Source organism: Rousettus aegyptiacus, unplaced genomic scaffold, assembly GCF_014176215.1.
Source record: "Rousettus aegyptiacus isolate mRouAeg1 unplaced genomic scaffold, mRouAeg1.p scaffold_m13_p_14, whole genome shotgun sequence".
NCBI classification, from domain to species: Eukaryota; Metazoa; Chordata; class Mammalia; order Chiroptera; family Pteropodidae; genus Rousettus; species Rousettus aegyptiacus.
Window position 1 is genome coordinate 32336711 of NW_023416289.1, and position 20502 is coordinate 32357212.

The window sequence follows — 20502 nt, forward strand, 5'->3', positions numbered from 1 at the left end:
ACTACATAGTACATGTCAGCAACAATATAACTTTTTTTCCCAAATATTTTTGATCTGTGGTTGGTTGAATCCGATGATGTGGAACCCATGGATATGGAGGTCTGACTGTATATTGGTTTGCTTGATGGTGTCTGTTTTGTACTGGTCTCAGCCTATCAATAACCAGTGCTGTGGCTGGACCAGCCCATGTGTTTATTATGACTGCAAAAAAACCCTTTAACAATAACCATCAGGAAACTCTGAAATGATATAGGTTTATTACAAGACCTAGAAATTACACAGCAAGTTCTCAGGCAGAGAGAACACATAAGCCTGGGGTTCCGCTTTTATTGGGGTTGAGGGTGGTGGCCTAGGGTTTTACAGGCTCACTCTATACTGTTGAATTTAAAACATAACGTGGGAATTTAAAGTGCTGGAAGAGAAAACAGGTAGCCCACATAGTTATTAAAATCAACAATGACCTCTAAAACAAAGGAGCCTCGGTGGGCTGGTTCTTAGGCTGTGTGGCTGGTGATGTGTGGATGCAAGATAGCTATTTTTGAAATAGATGCCTCTGAAATGGATGCTTCAACAATCAAAGCTGAATCAGGCACTAGCATTACAATAAAACAAAACAAGCAAATATCGGCTTATTCCAGTGTCCCAAAGTCCAGTAAATAGCCTTTCTTCACTTTCTTCTCTTTTGGTTTCTGTGTACTTTCAGAACTGTTTTTGAACTTGCTGACTGATCAAGTTTGCTCTAGGTGTCATTATATTTAGTTCCATAATTTGGTTCTTTTTTAAAATTTCTATTCCATTGCTGTCTTGTTTTATGTATTGTTATCCTGATTTTGCTTAGGTGACTATCTGCTCTCTTGTAGCTCACTAAGCCTCCTTGTTTTGAGTCATTTTTCAGTCTATTTGTAGATCTCTATACATTTAGGGTCAGTTATTATTACTTTCATTCCTTTGGTGGCACTGGTTTCCTGATCCTTCATGATTCCTGCAACCTTGCATTCGTGTCTGCACACGTAAGGAAATTACTTCTAGAAATTACAGGTTTCTACGTGGAGAGTCCTTCACCAGTCAGCCTGGGTAGACATTCTGGGAGCGGCTGCTGGTGGTTTCCTCAGGAAAGCCTAGTACCAGAGTCCATGGGTGGTCAGGACTGGTGCCAGGACCTGTAGGAGCTGGTCTGACACCAGCCCACTCACCAATAGACCCTGGCACTTGAGTCAACCAAGAATCCAGCCATATAGCCTATCGATATGGACAGACTTGAAGCCTGGGTGCATAGAGTCTGGCTTGTAACCAGGAACCAATGTGACTGGCCTGGAGCCTGGTTCCACTGGGGCTGACCTGGCACCTGGATCATACGGGGTAGGCCTGGAACCTGGGATTGAGGGAGTGGCCTGGTGCCAGGAACACTGGGGCAGGCCTGTTGCTTCTGTTCATGGGTCCTGGCCTGAAGCTTGAGTCTGCAGGGCACAGCCTGGAACCCAGGTAGGTAGGTCTGGATCCTGAGTCTGACGGAGAAAACTTGGTCCCAGAATCCACTGGGGAAGGACTAAACCTGGGTCTGTGGGTGCAGGCCACTAGGATGGTGGTTGGTGGGGGCTGGAGTGGGGATTGGAGTAGTCCTGGAAACTGCTAGAACCCAGGTCTGCTGGGGTGGGCCTGGTCCCTGGATCCGCAAAAGTCAAATACTCAGTCCACTCTTTTCTCTGGGAGAAAGCTCCTGAGTGGAGAGAATCTCTCTCGATGCTCACCTAAGTGGGTCTGAGGTAGAGGTGATGCAAGAAAACAAAATCTGTTGATTCTATCCTTGTCAATGCATCTTTTCTCATTTCTATGTTCCACCTGAGCGCTGAAATCTCTCATGTGGATACCAGAGCATTCCAGAAGGCATTTCTGCATGTGGATCATTGTCAAACTGGAGTTTCTGAGAGAAAATGAAGGACGAAACTTCCTATTTCACTACCGAGCTGATGCTGCTCTTTATGTCTTAGTACCATGAAATTATTCATTCTATGTGTTTCTACTAGCATCCAGATGATACAGATCCCTTGAAAGACACCATTTGTAGATGAAGATAAAGAAGGTCAAGGAAATAATCTGACTTGCTGAAATGGATAAAATGGTAAGCACTTGATTCAATTTGGGAATCAGGTCTATCTCTGATATCTATGCTCTTTAACCAAAACTTCACAAAATTGCTCCAAAAGGTCTTGAATCCAGGCATAACACAATGGGACTGTAACTGCCAATCGACATAGACTCAGGGAGCAAGGGACTCTATTCTCGGGTTTTGTCATACATGAAAACATTTACTCTCACAACAGCCCTGTGAAGTAAGTACTATATTACTAAATTACCCATTTGACTAATGAGGAAACCGAAGCAGAGAGAAATGAAATAACTCTGCACAGGGGCAATACAGCTGCTAGCCAGCAGAGCTGAGATTTGATGGCAACTGTTATGGCACCAGAGACTGGGCCCCAGAGACCTGTACTAAGCTCAAAACACCTCATGGCTCTGGCAGGAGCCAGTAGCCTTGGAGGAAATACGCCATGGTGGTACAAGGGAGAGGTGACTGAGAGGATGTAATCATGGGGAACACGAGAGCAAGCGGGGGTGGCATTTTGGTTTCTTCATGAATTAAAAAATACATTTCCTACAGTGAGGATCCTATTATGCTGGATAAAGATATTAAGTGAAAGCAATTCCACACTTACTGGCTTATCTTATGTGAATCTGCTGGTGTTTTAGAGGTGTAACTTGAGAGTGAAAGCTTTCTACACTCATGGGGCTTCTCTCCAGTGAATCTTCATGTCATCCAAAATTAGAGCAGCAGCAAAAGGCTTTCCTACACACTTTGCCTTCAGAGTTTTTATCCAGTGTGGGTCATATGATGAATACGAGATGAGCGTTGGTTGAAGGCCTTTCTATATCTGTGGCGTTTATGAGGCTCCTCTCCAAAGTGCTGCACATTCACGTGCTGACGTAAATTAAACTTGGAGCAAAAGGTTTTCCCACATTCTTTGCACTTAAAGGGTTTTTCACCAGTGTGAATCCAAGTATGCTGGACAAAACCAGAGTGGTAGGAGAAAGACTTTCCACATTTACTGCATTCATAAGGCTTCTCTCCAGTGTGAATCCGCCGGTGCTCTGTGAGGTGCGATTTGCGACAAAAAGCTTTCCCACAGTCACTGCAGTTATAGGGCTTTAGTCCAGTGTGAATCTGCATGTGTTGAGTCATATTATACCTGTTGCAAAAGGCTTTCCCACAGTCTTGGCATACAAATGGTCTTTCTCCAGTGTGGATCTTCTCATGCTTAATTAAATTACACTTATTGAGGAAGGCCCTGCCACATTTACTGCATTCATAGGGCTTCTTTTCAGTGTGACTCTTCATGTGTTGCCTGAGAGCAGAACTGTTGCAAAAGGTCTTCCCACATTCATGGCACTCAAAAAGTTGTTCTCCAGTGTGAATCTGCTGGTGCTGCATGAGGTCTGATGTACAGCTGAAGGTCTTCCCACACTGTATGCATTCATAGGGCTTCCCTTCACCGCGTACACAGCCACGTGCAAGATCCCGATTCCTGATATTCCTGCATTCACTGTATTTGTAATGGTTCTTCCCTGCTTGATTCATGGGGTCTTTAACTAGTCTGTGTGCATGAGTTTCATGGAGAACACCTACTGGAGGGACGTGCTCCTGTAAAATCTTTGCGTGTAGATTGTCGTCTATCCCCAACTCATTGCATTTATGATTCACCTTCCCAGGGCCAATCTCCTTGTAGGGGTCTGCCACTGGTTTTAAGATTCTTTCCTGCATTTCTGATGGTTCCACCTCAGTCTTGGTTTTTCTAGTCCCAGAGTCCCTTGAAGCTCCCTGTTCCAGCCATACCTGAAGTGAAGGTTGCTTGGACAAAAGCAGCTGAGAAGTGGTTGGTCCTGTAGTCTCTGATTTTGTTCTGGCTCCTGAAAAGAATTCAACACAAAGTAACCTATTAGTGATGCCAACACAGAAGAAACATAATCACCACTTTTAGAGGGGAAATGAAGATGAAAATAATGCATCTGAGCCTGTTATGTTTTCACACCTCTGAAATCCAGGTTTACAACTTTGTTCCTTTCTGTTCCTTTGGCTCTTGACATTTAAAGAGGGAAATTCAAGGGACAGAGGACAGAGGATCTGCTGGGAGAATCCTTATAGTCCTGAATCAAGGAAGGTAGACAGAATTATGGTGACATATACAGTGTGTTGGCTCTAAGAGAGAACATCTCATCACAGTGCCAGGGGAGATGCACCAATTCTGGTCCAGAAGGGAGCGTGAAAGAGTCTCAGGAGGTGTGCCATGAGTTCTTTCCTAATAGAGAGGTAGAAACTGCCTGACAGGGGAAGTGGAAGGGAGTGCTGTATGCAAAGGAGAGAGAATGTCCAAAATCAGCCATGTGAAACATGGATGCCTAGAGAACTTCAGGGCATGAGAGGATGTTGGAGATATGGAGGTAGAGGTACACAGAGGCAGAGGGCAAGCAGAGACCCAGGATCCTGACTCAGACAAGGTTTATAAGGCAGAAGTGAACGGACATACTGAGTATGCTGTGCCAGAGGAACGGCCGGGTAAAAAACACAAAACACATACAATCTAGATACTGAAAATTATAAATATTTACATGGAGACATTATGTAAATGAAAATATTAACAATATAAAGGTGTTCATCTTCCTCAATGGACTAATAAATTCAATAAACTCTACATAAATTCGCTAGTGTTTTTCGTAGAACTTAAAAAGATGATTCTAGACCTTATGTAGAAGAATAAAGGGCCAAAAACATAGAGCCAGGTTATTTACTGCTAAATTTTATGAAACATTTAAGGAAGAAATAACACCAAATATCACTTCGAGAAAAGAGGATGGAATACTCTCCATCTCATTTTATGAGGTCATAAAATACTAAAACTGAAAACAAATTATTACAAAAACTACAGACTAATACCTCTCAAGATCATAGACACAAAAATAATGAACTACATATTAGAAAACTGAATCCAAAATATGTAAGAAAATACATCACAAAGAACAGACAGTGAATGCAGGAATAAAAAGCTGTTTCAACATTTAAAAATAAACCGATGTAACTGGCCCTATTGAAGGACTAAAAAAGAGAACTGTATGACTACATCCAGATAGAAAAATCAAACAAAATTCCACACCCATTAATGATTTAAAAAAAAAAAGACTGTCAAAAACATATAGAATAGTATTCGTTAAGTATAAATATAATAATATGTGTAGAATTTGTATGCTAAAAATCACAAAACATTGGTGAAAAAAATCAAAGCAGATCTAAATAAATGGAAAGATATTCCATGATCACGGATTGGAAGACTGAATACTGTTAAGATGTCAATTCTCCTAGATTTAATCTTTCAAGTCAATGCAAACCTAACTGAAATTCCATCAAGTTCTTTTTGAAGATATTGAATAGGTAATTATAAAATTTATGTGAAAAGGCAAAGAAAATAGAATCGACAGAATAATTCAGAAAAAGAACAAAGTCAGAGGATACACCTTACCAATTTAAAACCTACTATGAAGTGACAGTAATCAAAACTGTAGTGTTGGCAAAAGTATAAAGACAGAGAGATCTGTGGAACAGAGCAGAGAGCCCAGAAATAGCCACCCTAGAATACTGTAAGCTCCTTTCGAAGAGTCGCATAGTCAGTTCAATGGAGAAAGGATAGTCTTTTCAATGAATGGCTCTGGATGTTCACTGGGGCTAAAAAAAAAATACACCTGAACACATACCTCATATCTTAGAGGAAAAAATAACTCAAAATAGATCAGAGACCAAAATGAAAATCATAAAAATATAAAATTTCTAGAAAAACACATAGGAGAAAAGCTGTGAGACCTAGTGTTTGGTGATGAATATTTTAATAAGAAAAGCACAACTACTGAAAAAATATGGATGAATTGGACTTAATCAAAATTTTAAAAAAATTGTTCTATAAAAGATACTGTTAAGAGAATGACAAGACAAGCTGCAGATGGAGATAAAATATTTGCAAATCATATATCTGATAAAGGACTCATCTAGCATAAAAAATCCTTAAAACTCAAATAGAAGAAAACAATAACAACAAAATGAGAAGATCTAAATAGACAATTCACAAAAGTTATACATGAAAAACGAGCACGTTATTAGACATTAGATTGTCTAATGACAATCACTTCTCATTATAGAAATGAAAATTAGAACCTCCACATATGTTAGAAATGGTGAAAATGCAAAAGAAAAAAACTGACAATACCAAATGCTGGTAAAGATATGGATCATGAGGACTTCTCATTGCTGGTGGGAATGCAAAATGGAATAGTCACTTTGGAAGTCAATTTGATAATTTCCTAAAAAGTTAAAAGACATACCATATAACCCAGTGATCTAATTCCTAAATGTTTTTGCAAATGAATGGAAATCTTATGTTCATACAAAAATCCGTATGCAAATTATTACAGCAGTTGTATTCATAATAGCCAAGCATCAGAAGTGGCCAAGACGATGAATGAATAAAAAAACTGGTACATCTGTATATTGTGAAACTATTCGACAATAAAAAAGAATGACTTGTAGATTCGCCCAATGCCATGGATATTAAATGTATTTTGTAAATGAAACAAGCCAGACTCAAAAGGTTACAGATTCTGTTCCTATAACATTCTGGAAAGAGTAAAACTATGGACACGGAAAACAGATCAGGGTTACTAGTGAATGATGAAGGGGAGAGTGGCTGATCATATAGGAGACGCCGAAGGAAATTTGTAGGTAATAAAACCATATTGTATTGTACTGGGGTGTCAGCAACATGCCTCTACGTATTTGTCAAAACCCATAGAACTGTATATCAGTGAATGAATATTAATGTGTGCAATTTAAACCGAACCAAACCAAAAACACAGGATGTCAGGGGATCTCAAGATAGAATGCAGACTGTGACAAATGAACCTATGTGAATTATAAATGTATGGCATAACCTCACTGAAAGAGGTGGAGGAAAACGAGTTGACCTAGATAACTTTGGAGAATGGTGTTTAGACTGTACACTGTAAGCTAAAAACAAAAATAACTACAGTTGACACTTAAACAACACGGGGGTTAAGAGTGTCCACCATCCACGCAGTGGAAAATCCCTGTAAACTTAGGTCATCTCTCTGCACAGCAGATTCCCAACTGCAGTTCCGCAATTTGTATAAACATTGTACTCTCTAGTTGGTAAATCTGTTTCCCAGGGGAACTACTTTACATGTGTAATAAAAAAGTCAATAAATTGTAGATAATTCAGGTAGAAGCCAGGTTTGTCATGGTCAGAGAAGGAAGTTAAAAAGAAGCAAGGAGGGAAGGCTAGAATGAACCATGTCCGACAAGACTGGAATTGAGAAATAATTATAGTACACACACCCATACTCCTTAGCTCTGTTCTGAGAGGGTCTAGAAGCAACACTGTAGCCGCAAGCTCACCGGGGCCTAGATCTTGGTTCTTCGCACTATTATTTGACAGTATTTTGGAAAGAAAAGCAAGGATCCCTGAAGAGATGGCTGAGTCCATGGCAGAGACAAGGAAAAGAGAAATCAGAAGCCTCCCACAGTACCAGAAAATGAGAAAGTCCCCACATCAAAGGGACACAGGAGCCACCCTGAAAGCACTCACGAGGTCCAAAGTTTGCACAACAAAACGAATAAATGTAATATTAGATTACAACTCAAAGTATAAAACAAATATACATGAGTCCATACTGATATAAATAAATGATCAACTGGATAAATAAATAATGTGGGGGAAGGGACAAATTCTTTTAATAGAGGATCCTAAATAATATATGTAGGTGGTTCTCTCCTTGAGTGTGGGCTGGACTTGAGACTCACTGCCAAAGAAGAAAGTGTAGAAAGGGAAAAATAATAACTCTGCAGTGAAATCTGGTAAATGCTACCTCAAACCAAGTGCTTGGAGTCACCATCGCCATGATGTTGTGTGGAAATTATGTATTCCTCATATGCGGTGATGAGACAGACACTTTGCCCCTGTGGCAGTCTTCTCGAAACCTATCACCTCAGTCTAAACACGAGGAAAGCATCACAGAAGCTAAATGGAAGGACATTCTACAAGATGCCTGACTAGAGTTCTTGTTCAAAGTTGCCAACAACAAAAAATAAGGAAAGACCGAGAAACCATCACAGGCCAGAAGAGACTAAGGGTATGTAACAACCAAACAGGATAGGCTACCCCAGATTAAATCCAAGGAAAGATAAGGAACATGTGTGTTAAGACTGGTGAGATCCAAATGAAGTCTGGAGTTAGTAAACTGAACTTGACACACGTAGCACGGTGATGTATGATGTTAGCATAGAGTAACAGGTGAAGAAAGAGTATACAGAAACTATACTATTTATATAACATTTTTGTAGACCTCAGATGATTCTAAAACAAAGTTTACGTAAAAATGAACTTTTGAAGTTTCCTTTGAAAGCTATACAATAAGTTGTTAAATGCGGTACCACAATTATACCTATAAAAATATTTAAATAAAGTACACAATTCTCCTAATGCCAGTATTAAGGGAACTTGGGATTTGGGATAAAATCTCTTACATCAATCACGATTCATCTCAAACAGTACAGACAGGAGAAAATATGAGGTGGGTACTGTATTAGATGATGACAATGCCAAAGTTGAATAAATGAATAACATTCATTCATGTATTGTCAAAAAGTATCATTAAAAAATTCTAGTCAATAAAAGACAAGTAAAAGATACAATAAAAACTAGAATATATTTGCACTATATATAGTTAATAGAACATTAATATAATGTATAAAAATTTTTAAAAATCTAAAGCAGGAGTGCAAAATACTTTAAAAAAGGACAAAAACCTATGAACTTACACTTCACAGAAGATATACATTGGCCAAAAAACATGAGTTCAGCCTCAATGGAAATGAAATGTGAATAAAGACCAAAGTGAGAAACCGCTTTGTACCCACTCAATTGGATAAAATTATAGAGCTGGACAATATTAAGTGTGGAACACGATGTAGTCTATGAATCTCTTATTCATTGCTGGTGAAGTTAACAAATTTGTAAAACCACTTTAGAAAACACTGTGTAACATCTTGTAAAGTTGTTTTCCATCATCTAGTCGTTTCGCTCCTTAAAAAAATTACAACTCAAACTCCTGCACGTGTGGATGAATACACATATATAAGGTTCTCCACAGCAGCAAAAAAAAAAAAAAAAAAAAAAAAGGAAGAAAAGTATATTTGATTGATTAGTTTAGAGTCATCAGATTTTTTTGGATATAATTATGGAAATAGGTAGATGTCCACAAAAAATGGACAAATACATTGGGATATATTGATGTAACAGAATATTTTGAGAAGGAAAAAAACTACAGCTAACATACCATGATTCTTAGTTGTATCATGCTGAGCTCTAAAAATGCATGTATCAGAAGACTACATTAATGCCTTAGTCCATTTGGGCTGCTATAACAGCATACCACAGACTGGGTGGCTTATAAACAACAGAAATTTATTTCTCCAAGTTTTGGAGGCTGGGAAGTCTAAGATCAAGGTACCAGCACGGCTGAGTTCTGGTGAGGGCTTTCCCAGCACCTTTTCACTGTGTCCCCACATGGCAGAAAGGGCCAGAGATCTCCCCTTCATGAGGGTTCTCTCACAGCTTAAGCGCCTCCCAAAAGCCCCATCTCCTAATGCCATCATCTTTGGAGGTTAGGATTTCAATATATGAATTTTGTGAGATATGTTCAAACAACAGGAATCAACTATGACACTATTTATCAGAAGTTAAAAAAAAGAGAGCGATACCATGCACTGTGTAAATATGCTTACAAATAGTTATGACACTATAACAAAACCAACAATAAAATGAGAACTAGATGAAACAAATTGTTTGAAAGATACAAAATAACAATACCAACACAAACAGAAAATCTGAAGTGTACCATCTATAAAAGAAATCCAATTTATAATACGAAACACTCCCATCTATAAAGTAATGAAATTATAAAAGCAAAGTTAATGGAAGTGATTCTCCATGGGGAAGGGAGAAGATGGGAAAGGGAAGAAGTGTATAGACTGACACAGGGCACCGGCCATGTTCCTGTTCTTGCATTTGCTGATGGTACTCATTATTACTTTTTTAGAGGGAATACATGGCTGGAAAATTTTTTAAATAATCACAACAGCTCATTGACAAATGTTGAGAGTGTGCTATAAAATAAGGTTTGTGATCACTATGACTCTGTACGTCTGCAGGCAATCACAAATGTTAGAAGCCGACAGAGTACTGCGCTTACCGTCACAGGACCTAGAGACAATCAGCTCAGGCTCAAAGCCCAGTAACAGCCTTGCTAGTTTTGTACCCTTTGGTAACCAATCAACTCCCACAGGGTTCTGCTCCCTCATCTAAAAACTGGGGATAGAAACAGAGCCTGCCTCAAGTGAAACAGTACATTTACAGTGCTTAATAGTGTGAGCACCGAAAAAGCAATCGATAGGGTTAACTACCCTATCTCACAGCTTTGATATTGGCTGCGACATCTCTGAGTTGAAGCTGAAGAATGAAGTAGAGGTGGATCATTCTGGGAGACTAATGACAGTAAGAAGAGAGGGCTGTGAGATGCCAGGTGAAGCCAATATTGAGGGGGCGATTAAGGTAAGAGGCAGACAACAATGCAGTCAGAAAAGAGGGAGCAATGGGACTAAGCGCTACCAAAGTTCAAGTGCATTAAAGCGGAACAAGTTTTTCCGCACTGAAAAGCAGTAAAGTGTGGTGAAGACTCGCTTCAGTTCAAATCCTGTCTCCACCAAGCAGTCATCTTGACAGTTGTTAACTGCCTCTAAATCTCAATTTCCTACCCTGAAAAACTGGGAGACTCCCAGTTCCTAACTTACTAGCCCGCCGTAAGCATAAACAATACCTATAAAGTGTACGACATACTGTCTGGCACAGCATGATGTTCGGTAAATTGCGGGTCATTATCCATTGTCATTATTATTATTGTTAACATTTGGCATTTAGGATAAGAACAGCAGCCTTAAAAAAAAAAAAAAGGCAGGGGAGAGATGTCAAGTGCTGAAGAGGCCGCGGAACAATGGGCGCTCTCCACGCGCTGCTGGGGGTGTGGAAGGGTGAGACCGTGTGCGCAACTGTGAGGCAGTTTCTGTCCAAGCTAAGCATATACTTACCCTGAGACCCAGTCATTCCACTCTTGTATCTATTCCCACCAAAAATAATGAGAAGATGAATATGCATAATATCAGATGCAGGAAAAAAATTAAAGTGGCAATGGCAGGAGAAAGGATACACTTACAATGAGAAACTGCTGAGTATGGAGTAAGATCGGAGTTCAACTGTATGCTGCTACGAGAATGAATCTCACAGGCATACTGGTGATCAAAAGCAGACAGACATGACAGACTATACGATGGGGTTCCATTTCAATTAACTCGAGAACAGTCAAAACTACTCCGTGGTGATAGAGTCTAAATACTGATTACTGGTCTAGGAGGAAGTATGAGAAGCCTCCCAAATTGCTGGAAGTACTGTATGTGTTGACCTGGGTGGTGGTTACTTGGGTTTACATCTATGTATAAATTTCTCAGACTTGATTCTTAAGATACATGTATATTGCCATATATAAGTAAAAAAAGAAATAAGGAGTAAACTGGAGCTAAGGAAGTCAAGTGTAGACAACTTTTCGTTGAATAAGAACTCCTCCAAGAGTTTGTTTGTACAAATGTAGTGGTCAATGCTACTCAGAAACTGCCGTGGAGCCAGGACTGTTGTGTTTTATTTATCCCGAGAAAGCACCCTGAGTATGTTTTTTAATGTTGAGTAGAGAAGATAAAGATACAAAAGAAACAGAAAATAAGTGAAGAAACAAGGTCCCTGAGAAGACAGGAGATCTGATTTGGTCTCTGGCGCAGGAAATGGCCATGGCAGGAGGCAAGACCTCTGCCATAGAGATTAGAAAGAAAGCTACAGGTACGAGACAGACAGATAAATCTGTAAGGTCGAGGGACAAGCTCAGGACATGAAGTAGGTTGCCTGCTGAGACATCGGTGGCTCAGGGAGTGGTCAAGGTTTGGATCCGTGGCCGAGTGGGTAGGGGAGCTGGTACAGGAGACAGAGCTGACCAGACACAGAGCGCAGATGTGGGCCGACCAGTTAGCAGTGTGTTCATGTCACCCTGGCAAAAGGTGATGAAGGGCTGGACGAGGATGTTAGTGGTGCAGCTCATGGAGGTGGTGGAGGTGACACTCGATGTGAAAACTATAAAATGAGCCAGATGATGGCTGGATGTTTAGATGGACGCAGTGTAACAGGTTTGTACAAGAGTGTTTCCCACATTCTCGACTGAGTGACAGGGCCATCCAGTGACACTGTGGAGGATGAAGGAGTGGGAAAGATCATGATTTCCTTCTGGGCATGAAGAATTTGATGGAACACGTGGAATGTAATTGAAAGATAAGTGGAGGAGGCTCAGGTGGGCTGAGAAGGGGCTGGCCAGAGCTGGCTGAGCAGTGCAAGGAAGGAGAGGGGCGAGACCATGGCTCTGCAGTGGCGCCGACCAACACACTCGACGACTCCGACTGCCCTCAGTACCCACATGTGAGACAGACAAAACCAAATGCTGCCTTGAGGTTTTACAGTAAGGAGGGACAGGAGGCCACTGGCGCTAGGAATTGCTTCTGCCTGACAAATGGGAGGATGGGTGAATGGAGGAGGGTGGGATGCAAAGTATAGGCAGATAAAGATAGGCTCTTTTTTCTGAGTCCAGAAGGACATGTGAGATAGTATGCATTGTGATGGATATCATTACATGAAAGATCCCAATAGCTGACTTTTGTTGGGCTCCTAATTACAGCTCAGGCACGGTGCTAAGCAATTTTATGCATTAAATGATTACAACTTCAAACGACCCAATGAGTTAGAAATTCTTACCACTTTCATTTTTCAAAAGTAGGCTGAGTGCAGCAGACTGGGTTGATGTAAGCCAAACCCATCTGCTCGTCTCCTTGGGCACACAGCTAAACCTCATCTCCCTGCTGCATCCAAAGAGAAAAGGGCAACTGCTGAGTTCTCGAGTAGAACCCGAGGGAAAGTGATGTGCATGTGCAACTGGGTGTGACTCTATCCTTTCTCTCTGGTTTCTTCTCTGCCAGCAGAATGATACCACGATAATCATAAAGCCACATATGACAGAAGGCACATGGGTCTCTGAATAATGTGATATGAACTCCCACGCTGACTGACATGGATCCTCCCATAAGTGAGAAAAATATTTTTCATGTGTTGAGCCACTGAGATTTTGGAGGTTATCTGTTACTGCTCACTGCATATAACTTAGCTAAATGAGGCACGACAAAACCATGCCACTTCCCTATTGTCACAGGGCTGGTGAGCGGCCAAGGCAGGTTTTAAGATCAAGCAATTGAAGCCCAGAGCCTCAGTCTTACCTAACAGGACAGGTTCTTTACCCAGTGGCGGTAAAGAATGTACTGAGGTGAGAGGACAAGGGGCCTCAAGATGAAGGGCTCTACACTGACCCACGCACCCAAGGAGGTTGCAAGAAGAAGCTTCTCATGGAATTCCAGAGGCAGCTAAGGCTGCCATGACACCCACTGCCTAAATCTTGGCCACCCACCTGGACAGACAGTTTGGGAGAGGCCTCTCTTCACCATCCATAGCTCCTGCCTGTGCCCTAGTAGATGCATTGGCTCTAATTGGGTAACTGGATATTCTGTTTGTGGAGAAAGAAATGAGATATGCACATTTTAGCAAAGACAAAATCAAATGCCTCAGTGCCGTCTGGGACTTTGGGGTGGAGCGGATGCCTTGGAATGAGGTTGCTCTTGTTCGAGTGGACATGTGACCTGGAAACCAAGGCCAAGAATATCATCACCGGGCTCTAAAGTCCAGGTAAGGTAGTGCTGGCTGTCTAGGCTGACCCGTCGCCCTTGACTCCACCCCAGAGAACCCTCCCAATTGTTCAGACACAGTCCCGGGACCTGAGCACACAAGTGATCACAGAACATTAATTATTACCATTGCTATTAATTGCTTTTTAAAATACTGACCAATAGTCAAAAGGGCATTAAAAAAGACTCAACACAAAACAGATACTTTCTCCCTAAACAATCAGTAAGCAGGAAAGGAAAAGGAATGGTTTTCTCTGATTGCCCATTGATGCCATTTGTCACATTTATAACCCCTAAAATGATCTTGCGTACCAGGAGAGGATCACGGTCCAGACTTTAGGACAAAAAGGAAGAGCAGGTAGGCCTCAGGGGCCACAGAATCCTTTAAAATGAATTGTGATGCCTAGAATGATAGTAGGACTCACAAAGACGCCTCCTGGTGTCTTGTCTGGTTGACTCATTTTCTGAACAACATCCCATTACCCATGGGTCCTGCTGACTGGGCTGTGAACCAACCAAGCCTGGCCACTCAACTTCCATCTTGCGGGAATCCAGAGAAGGGAAAGACTAGGGCCAGCCTGTGCCAAGTACTGCAGTGAGAAGTAAAGAGAAGTGTGGCTTAAGGTGGCTGTTTCCTGCCACTAGGACATCTGCACAGAGACAACCAGGCAGAGAGGAAGACAGAGAAATGAAAGAAAAAAACATACGTAGAGATAAGAAATTGGAGGGTTTCTTAGAGTGAGGACAGGGATGGCCACTTCTGGCTATCAACTCCACATGGCAGAAAAAGCCAATTTGCTGAGAATGGCTCAAGGAGACCTACAAAGAGACATAAAGATCAGAAGTCCCCGAGGCCAAGATCTAATCAGGATTTCTTCCATTTCCTGAGTTTAGTCTTTCAGGTTCCCAACTGGATATCTTGCCTTTGGATACTAAAAGAAGCCCATATGCCCTCCTACAACTCCTCCTCCTTTGGTCTCGGAGATATCTGGAGGGGAACTACATTTCTTGCCCAAAATTCCCTGTAGGAGATTATAGGAAGACAAGGCAGGAGAAGGTAAAACCAATACATGTTGGGGCTGTGGGGATCCTGCAGAAATCTTCTGAACAAAAAGTGGAATGAAGAAGGCTGTAGGTCCCCACAGAAAGGAGCAGTGAGGCCTTACCCAGGGAGATCAGGAGCCTACAGGTCTCCAGCATCACTTCCCAGTATAGGGTCCTCTGGGCAGGGTTCAGCTGCTCCCACTCATCCTGGGTAAAGGTCACTGCCACGTCCTTGAAGGTAACTGATGTCTGAAAAGTCAAACAGAGGTAGCTTCGTTGGACCAGGGCAGGTGAGATGAGAGTAGAACCCAATGCCAGGTCACTGGTAAATGACCATTGGGCCCTAAGGCCGGTATCGATGAGCACTTCCTGGGGGCCTAGCTTTGTGCCAGGTTCCAAAGAGTCAGACCCTGCCATTGTACAGAACATGATTGTGTTAGAGACAAAAGTTTTTTATGCCAAAAACATTCAGGGAAGACACAAGGCAATGGCATGGCTGTGGTACCTAAGAGGCATAGACAGCCAGCACTTTGGGAATGAAAGGGAATAGGGAGGACATGACAATGATCAAAGCACTAATCACGACAAAAGCAGCAGCAGCAGTTGAGTCCCACTGGTCCTTACTGTGTGCCTAAGCCATGCTGAGTCTTCCCAACCCATTCCGGTTCTAGAGCAAGATTCTGACTTTGAATATGGCCTACTGGGAATGATACCCACCTTCTATAATCTGAGGGAAGTCAACTTATTTCTCTGATCTCTGATTTCCACATCAATATAGTAACAGTTCCCACTTCACTAGGTGGTTGGAAAATTACTTAAAGAAAAAATGCTCACGAAGCAAACACTGGAGTGTTTTGGCACATGTCAGTGCTTGGCATGTTTTCCCTACTTCCGTGAATCTCCCCACAGCTATGATGTAAACACCATCATCAGCTCTAGGGCACAGTCAATGACCTGGGGTTCAGCAGTTCTAGCAAGTCACCCAGAGTCACATGTTCCAGGAACACAGACAGAATTTGAACATCCATAAAAGACCACACAATCGCACCCTCCCGAGACACATCTCAGAAATACTCCCTGCCAGTGTACATAGACGTCCATCTGGCTGGAAGTTCTGCCATGCCCCCTCGTTCCCAAGTCCACATGCCAAAGGGACACCTCCTGCCTTGCAAAGGTTGCATTAGGTATAAACTCTGGGCCTACTGTGGTGAAAGGATGATTAAGGAAGCAGGCTATGGTGGTCAGTGTACTGGGTGTTGACTTTGGCTGCTTAGGAGCTCTGTGATCTTTGGCAGGTGTGGGGTTAATTTAGAACATAGCCTTTCCATGTACTCAGAAGACAGAGGGCTGCCTGGTCAGCAGCCATAAGGAAGGCAGTGATAAGGGCTCTCGGCACTGCCTGATCCCATGGACATTATCTGCTTAACCCGTCTGAGAAGGTGGCTGCTCCCTCAATGAGATAACCCCTCTCTGCTTGTGTGAATAAAACGATGCTTCCTCTTAGCTGCGTGCAGTATTTTGCAGCTCAGACCAGCCACCATTGGAGCTCCCCTGCCTCGTGTGTAATAAACGGCATGTCTGACCCCTTTGGTCCTCCTTCCTGGTGGTTTTTGGGAATATCCAAAAAAAACCCCAAAAAACCTCAAAACAAATGAGACCCCATTTCTGCTTTTGTAACTGTATCAGAATCTGTACACAAGATTTCAGAAGATGGGCAGGTGGGGGCAGGGAATACTTTATCTAGAATTAGCAAGGCTAGGGAAAGGCCCTTCTAAGAAGTGACAGTGGCACAGAGCTGCGAAGGAAGAGGCAGCCCTGTGGAGATCCAGAGGTGGTTTTCCAGGCTGAGGAAACTGCATGGGCAAAGCCCAGGAAGTGAGAAAGAGCTTGGAATATTCAAGACAGCTTAGCTGGAGAGCAGTGAGCAAGGAAGAACAGGAAGAGAACAGAAGGGGAAGAGGCAGAGCTGGGTGGAGATGAAGGAGAGCCTTGTGGGCCATGGCAGAAGTGTGACAGCAAGCCCTGGAGGAGTCACTCACTTATTAACCACGATGGAGTGCTGGCCACAGGCCCTGTACTGTTCTAGGCCTGAGGCTAAAACAGAAAACAGGAGTCGAGGACCCAGGTTCCCAAGAAGGAATGAAAAATACTATCTTGAAGAGCCTTATGGATTCTACAGACAACAAAACAATGAGGGCATCAGGGATCGGGATGACTTTAAATGTGGTGAGTGGAGAAGGCCTCTCTAAGGAGGGAACACTGGAGGGAGCATGAAATGAAGTGAGAAAGGGAACCACATACACAAACAAGACAGGTCCTGACAGTGATTAGGTTCATGACAAAAGTGAACAGGGTGCCAAGCTAGAGAGCAATTCAGGGCTGTCATGTGTTTATGTCTAAAAAGACACAACACTCCTGCACATCATCATTACTGATGTTGATATGAGAAACATCCAAACTTGTAGAGGAGTTTCAGAAGAGTTTATTTGAACCAAACTGGCAACATTGCCAAGAAGTAAGATCTCAAATACTCCAGAGAATGCCAGTTTAGCAGTCTCTTTTTATGTATGCAGAATTAAGGAGAGGAGTAACGATTACACAAAGGTGGTAGAGGCTACTAAACAAGATCATGTGCTCTCTTGTGGGTGGTTACAACATCCAGGGGTCTGGAAAAGAGGACTGCTTCTGGCATTTCAAAGGTATGTTAAACTAGAAGCACAAGAACAATGGAAGGGTTTGCTTAAGGCGAAGGTAAACCATTTACTAAGGAAGTTATATGTCTGTGGCATGCCTACCCGCCAGGACCTGCCCAGTTAGGAATTTGTGATCAGATCATCCAGTGAGGTGACTTTCTGTCACTGATTTAGTATAACACCACTTTGTTCATTCACACTGAATATGTAATGGATTTGCTTTTCACATGTGTCTTAAACATGTAGATTGATTCACTGTTGTCAGTAGCAGGTTAAACCCATTTGCAAGATGTCAATTGCCAAAGATGAATTTAGGAGCCTTCTTGGCCCTCAGCCCGACCTGTGATCTTCAGTGCTTCAGCAGAAGAGCAGCAACTCCAAAAGTGTTTTTCCCATCCACCTTTCCCCCCAGGCTATCCACCTCCCACTCCACTCATCACTCTGTAGAGGCCAGAGCCTAGGAAGGCTCAAAGGCTGTGGGCGCCAGGCCTGGCTGGCCCAAGGTCTGGCTGTGATCCAAGGTCTGGCTGTTATCGAAGGCCTGGCTGATCCAAGACCTGACTGGCACAAGGTCTGGCTGGTCCAAGGTCTGGCTGTGATCCAGACCCGTGGCTAGGAATAGGACCCCAGATTTAGAAAATATGTAAACATACTTATTTATTGTATCACGCATGTGTGGCTAAATGCCACTTTTTACTCCGCTATGTGAGGAGCCATGTGGTCCCCTGGAGAGAAGTGCACGCAATACTGTTCGCCCCCTGCAATACACTGCACTTCCCAACAGAAGTGTGCTCTGCACAATAAAGTTGGTGCCCGCCGTTTCATTCTCATGTCAGCCTCTTGTGCATTCTTCCAACTGGGCATCTCACCACCTAAACCTTCCCTTTTCGATCAGCAATGGCGCTGACACTTGGCGTAGCTGACATGATCCACTCAGACCTGACAAAAGCCAGATTCTTCTGGGGGTGAAGCCTCAAGATCAACGCGGGCTCTGGCAAGAGTATAGAAAATGATGTACCCTGGGCGGTGCTGGGGAATGGACACATATTAACACCAGTGTCCTCTCCAGTTCCCTCAACCAAGAGGGAACAATCATTAATACTCCCATTTTATACCTGAGGAAATACAGGCCAAGGATAATGAGTGGACTCAGACAAGGCCCTGAGGTCTCTGCACGCAGCAGCCCATGTTCCACCTAGCGAGAAGGTTTATGCAGATGGAGTGTATTGGAAAGCTGCTGAGAAGCTACATTTCTTCCTTCCACTCCTCAAACGGGTGATTGCTAGAAAATAGAACCCATGCAAACTCCATCCTGGATTGCCATGGGCTGCCAGTGATCCATGCCAGGACCCTCAGATCCAAGGGCAGCAAGGGGAGGGTGAACACTCCCCCAAGTAAAACCAGCTCCCACTGTCAGGAAGTGTTGGGTGAGGGGACTGACAAAAGGAAATGGATGCAGTCAGCCTCCTTCCCAGCAAGCCCAGCGGCTTCCCGAGGGCCTTAGCTACAGCGTCCTATGTAACCTTAAGTACGGCGTCCTATACAACCTAGAGACCGCATGCGCACTGTGATTGTGATTGATTATAGGACCTGGCCTTAAGCCATTATTGTGATAAAAACAGCCCCGACTATGCAGCCTGGGAAGCTGGAGCTGTGCTTGTGTCCTGCTGTATCCTGCCTTAGATATGTCTGAATAAAGCTATGTCGCATCTGCCCACAGCTCATCGCATATTCTTCCAGCTGCCAGAACAGCGCACCCCAAGTTTTGGTACCTCAAACCTGCAGAACAGGGCGCCAGACAATGAAGGTAGGAGCTGCAGTGGGTAGGGATCCGGGGCACGCTGCACTCACCTGCGCCAGATCCATGAGAGTTAACACCGACAAGGAAGTCCGTGTGCGGAGCGGAGCCAAGAGAGGCGGCGAGAGATGCCTTCCCAAGGGCTCACTGGAACGCTCTTCCAGGTCCTACAAGGCGCAGAGGTGGCTGTCCTCTTCTTACAGTGCTTCTCTGCAAGGTGCTGAAGGGCCGCCGGTCGGGAAAATCCGGTAAGCACAGAAGCTTCCGCTTTGAAGAAGAAAGTAGCCGGGGACACCGGAAATCCCACCCAACAATGCGGGACGCAAGAAACATCCTCCTGACGGTCCCTTATTGGATCAACTATCACCGCTTGATCCGACACAGACTTCTGGGTAATGTAGTTTCTCTCCTGCACACGCGGTCAGGCGAGGTTAACTCTTTAATCTCTAGTGGAACCACTACCTGAGCGGGTGGGGCGCAGGGAAATAGTGATGTTTAGAAGGGGGCAGGAACTTCCATCCTCTTAAAGGGGAGGCACCCAGGTTTATATGCAGCCCATCACAAGCAATGCTCTTGTTGCAGGCAATGCTCTTCTGCCATGGCTGGCATAATGGCATCAGTGAGCAACCACTCCATTGGGTCTGCACAAAATTTCCAAAAATGGCTCCAGCCAACCTCCCCTGACTGATAGAACCGGCTGACGCCTCCACCTGGCAATGGCTGCGTGACTGGAGCAGCACAGATGTGACCTGCAACACCTCACAGCAACTTTACTACTGATTTGAAGAAACTTACCATGACTTATGACTTACCTTGCCACAATTAAAGGTCTAATGAGGTTTTTCTAACTCTCAGTAACTTTCAAGGTCTTGCAGATGACCAGAAATGTAAATGCAGCCAATACTGCTAAGAATGAGATAACTGAAGAAGAAAAATGGGCACTTTTAAAGATAAGTGGCTAGTCTCACAAGCCG

General features: G+C 43.2%; 1 protein-coding gene across 1 annotated transcript; it reads right to left on the reverse strand.

The window, feature by feature from the left end:
• Positions 1 to 234: 234 nt before the first annotated feature.
• Positions 235 to 19781, reverse strand: LOC107521415 (zinc finger protein 599). The gene is made up of 3 exons (XM_016166076.2): positions 19582 to 19781; positions 15160 to 15286; positions 235 to 3963 (listed from the first exon to the last, which is right to left on the reverse strand). Exons 1-3 carry the CDS (start codon positions 19594 to 19596, stop codon positions 2870 to 2872), a joined length of 1236 nt encoding a protein of 411 aa, XP_016021562.2. The 5' UTR covers positions 19597 to 19781; the 3' UTR covers positions 235 to 2869.
• Positions 19782 to 20502: the final 721 nt, after the last annotated feature.